This window comes from Nematolebias whitei, chromosome 1 (genome assembly GCF_014905685.2).
Source record: "Nematolebias whitei isolate Nwh7 chromosome 1, NemWhi1, whole genome shotgun sequence".
Lineage (NCBI taxonomy): Eukaryota > Metazoa > Chordata > Actinopteri > Cyprinodontiformes > Rivulidae > Nematolebias > Nematolebias whitei.
Window position 1 is genome coordinate 42,308,459 of NC_056498.1, and position 3,453 is coordinate 42,311,911.

General features: G+C 50.0%; 1 protein-coding gene across 1 annotated transcript in view; it reads left to right on the forward strand.

The window, feature by feature from the left end:
• Nucleotides 1-3,382, forward strand: part of mogat3a (monoacylglycerol O-acyltransferase 3a) — a 5,694-nt gene extending 2,312 nt beyond the window's left edge. The window contains exons 4-9 of the mRNA XM_037677293.1: nucleotides 110-253; nucleotides 1,778-1,908; nucleotides 2,034-2,077; nucleotides 2,160-2,250; nucleotides 2,601-2,709; nucleotides 2,822-3,382. Coding sequence (XP_037533221.1) covers nucleotides 110-253; nucleotides 1,778-1,908; nucleotides 2,034-2,077; nucleotides 2,160-2,250; nucleotides 2,601-2,709; nucleotides 2,822-2,976 — 674 coding nt within the window. The 3' untranslated portion in view covers nucleotides 2,977-3,382. The remainder of the gene's footprint in view (nucleotides 1-109; nucleotides 254-1,777; nucleotides 1,909-2,033; nucleotides 2,078-2,159; nucleotides 2,251-2,600; nucleotides 2,710-2,821) is intronic.
• The last annotated feature ends 71 nt before the right edge of the window (nucleotides 3,383-3,453 follow it).

Genomic DNA, 3,453 nt, shown 5'->3' on the forward strand with positions numbered 1-3,453 from the left:
CAGCTGCTTTGGTTCCCGTCTGTCTGTCTCGCAGCTGCTTTGGTTCCTGTCTGTCTCTCAGCTGCTCTGGTTCCTGTCTCACCTGTGTAGTTACCTGTCTGTCCTCCAGGTGTTCTGGTTGCAGGTGCGTTCGGGAACTTCTGCACGGAGGCGACGGGCTTCTCTCGGCTGTTTCCTGGTCTCAGGTGTCACCTGCTGATGCTGCCGTTCTGGTTCCGAGTCCCGTTCTTCAGGGACTACATCATGAGTGGAGGTACTCACCTGGACCAGGTAGAATAGAAGCAGATCAGTGAACCAGAACCGGTTAGTTCCGGTCTCTTCACCTGGACCCTGCCATTGTTCTGGATCTGAGCTTGATGGAGGTTCTGTCCCGGTTTGGACATATCGGTCTCTAAAAGTTCTGGATGTTTTTGTTGGAGCAAAACTAAAAACCCAGAGGAACCTTGTGGGTCGTGTTTGGGCTCGTCAGAACTTGAGCTCAGCCATGTCGGATCATCCTGACCTGAACAGAACCGGGTCCAGCCTCAGCAGAACTTTGAGGTGTGCTTCAGGAAGCTCAACAGCTGGATCAGAACTTTTTAGGAGAGTTCCGTTTGACCCGTTTCATCAGAACTGCTCTGGTTTGGGTTTTCATAATCTTGAACTCCGTTCCAGTTGGAGTCCACAGAGACGGTGGAGGCCAGCAGCAGGACTCGATGACCCGGTTTCATCAGAGGGTCTGGACTTGGTAAAACTGGGCTGCAGGTCGGAGCAGGAGGCAGCCCCAGCATGCTCTCTGATTGGCTGTCAGCCCAGTCACATGGGGTCAGCTACTGGTACCGACCCGTCTGATCATCAGCTGGACCTCTGGTTCTGGTTCCTCCTGTGGTTCTGCTCATGTACAGAAAGACCTGACTTCTTTCCATTGTTGCGGGTTCTGCTCAGTTCTCTGTTTCAGTCTGGTTCAGGTTCTGGACCCTGACTGAATCATTGGTTCTGGTCTTTTTGACCCGTTCTGTTGCAGATCAGCTGCTGACCCGTTGGGCCTAGTTTGGTCCAAGCTTCAGCTGTTGGACAGATCGTCTGACTCCAGAACCCTGTGGACCAAAGCAGAACCAAGATGAAACCTAAAGAACCGGGTCTTATGAGGTTCTGATGAGTCAGAACCAGAGGTGGACTTTGTTTCACCTGGACTCTAATGGACCCACTGAAACAGGAAGTGACCTCACAGTGTTCTTCCAATATTCAGTGCTGTTCAGTTTTATAACTTTATAAAATATATTTCTGCTCTGTGCGTTTATATAAATGTGTGTAAAGATTTATATTTGTTAAAAATAATAACACGAGTTGTAATTTTTAATGTTTTTGTTAAATCTTTACTGATTTAAAGTCAAAACTTTGTGTGAGTTGAACTTTGTTTCTTCCTCTCAGCTGATTGGCCGATGTCCTGTCAATCAAAGGTTTAACGTCCAATCAGAGAACAGGTGGGTTGGGCTGTCGGGGGTGGAGCTTAACTGACTGCAGGTCCTGGAAGGGGAGTAGTTTTAAAGATGGAGGACATCTGGAAGTGTTTAGGACTGATCACTCCTGGGTCTGAGTCCGGGTTCCTTCAGTCCTGCAGGTTCTGTGTTGGCGGTCTTTAGGTGGACTTTGTCCTGTTGTGTCAAAACTCAATGAAGATGTCCAAAGAACCATCTGCAGGGTTCTTTGGACATGAGGTTCTGTGAAGAACAACGTTCTGATTGGACTCCTGAGGAGTTCTGGTCACAGAGTTGAGGTCTCACCTGTGTGTCTCCAGGTCTGGTGTCCAGCAGTAAGTCCAGTCTGTCCTACCTGGTCAGTCGTCCAGAAGGAGGCAACGTGGCGGTGATTGCAGTGGGCGGAGCTCCAGAGGCTCTGGACGCTCGACCCGGAGCTCTGACGCTGCAGGTACGTCTTCTTGGTCTGGGACAGGAGAGGACGTCTGAACCGGACTTTAGTGACTCAGCAGAACCAGAATGTTCTGGACTCTGGATGTTTTGGTTCTGTTAATCTTACACCTGTTTGTCTTCCAGGTGAAACACAGGAAGGGGTTCATCAAGCTGGCCCTCAAACATGGGTGGGTGGAGCCTAATGAAAGGGCGGAGCTGTTGTTGTTTGTGTTGTTGTTTGTGTTGATGTTGTTGTTTGTTTGTGCGCAGAGCTCAGCTGGTTCCGGTCTTTTCCTTCGGAGAAAACGAGCTGTTCGATCAGATGGAGAATCCGGTCGGCTCTCCTCTGAGGAGGCTGCAGGTCAGAGGTCACCAAACACAACACAGAACCAGAACCGGGTCGGAGCGGTCCGATGCTCAGGATCACCCAGATGACCTGGAGAGAACCTGCTGTGACATCGGTTTCCAGAAGTGTCGGAGGTTCTGACTGGTCGGTTCTGGTTCTGATGGGTCATGAACGACTCGTTGGAACCATTGCTAAAGTGAAATGGAACCTGACGTCAGAACCGCAGGTTCTCTGAGGTTTCCTGGTCCGGTTTATGCTGAGCAAGGTTCTCCTGAGTTCAGCCGGACTTGTGTTCTATTTCCTGCCCAGAACCGTAAGTTTGGACCTGTGTTGGTATTATGGGATGTCTGGTTCTGTGTCCACAGAACCGCCTGCAGAGCATCTTTGGAATCTCCATTCCTCTGTTCCACGCCAGAGGAGTGTTCCAGTACAGCTTCGGACTCGTACCCTACAGGAAGCCCGTCCACACCGTCGGTACGCCAGAACCTTCGGAAAACAGGAGCCGCACGATACAGTAGAACCCGTTAGAACCTGTTAGAACCAGGACCTTAGTGCTGACTCTGCTCTGTCCCTGGTTCTGTTCCAGTGGGTCGGCCCATCTCGGTCCTGCAGACCTCCTGTCCCAGTTCTGAGGACATCGAGCGTCTCCACGGCGTCTACCTGCAGAGTCTGACGGAGCTGTTCGAGCAGCACAAGGACTCGTACGGACTGGGTCAGCACCAGCACCTCACCTTCATATGACCTCCCACGTGTTCCGGTCCAGAACCTGCCACAGACCTCTGGTCCACTCCAGAACCTGCCACAAACCTCCACAGCACCTGACCTCTGTGCACCATGTGACCCAGTTCCTGCCGTCTGATTGGTCCACTGAAACACGTCCACGGTTCTTCAGCCCCAGAGGAGGAACTGAACCGGTCCAGAACCTGCAGCTGTAATCAGTGGACAGCAGGGGGCGCTTCAGAACCGAACCAGAACTGTTCTGATGATCCAAAGCTGCTCTGAAAGGTCCGACTCTGAGATGGGTCAGATTCTGAGGATCCAAACGGGCCTTTTTGCCGGTCTTTATGTTTCAGGGAATAAAACTTTTCACAATAATAAAACTTTTGACTTGAATAATAAACCTCTTTATAATAAAGTTATTTAATAAACATCTTTAATAAATAAAACTGTCATAATAAACCTCTTCATAATAAACTTATTTAATAATAAACATCTTTA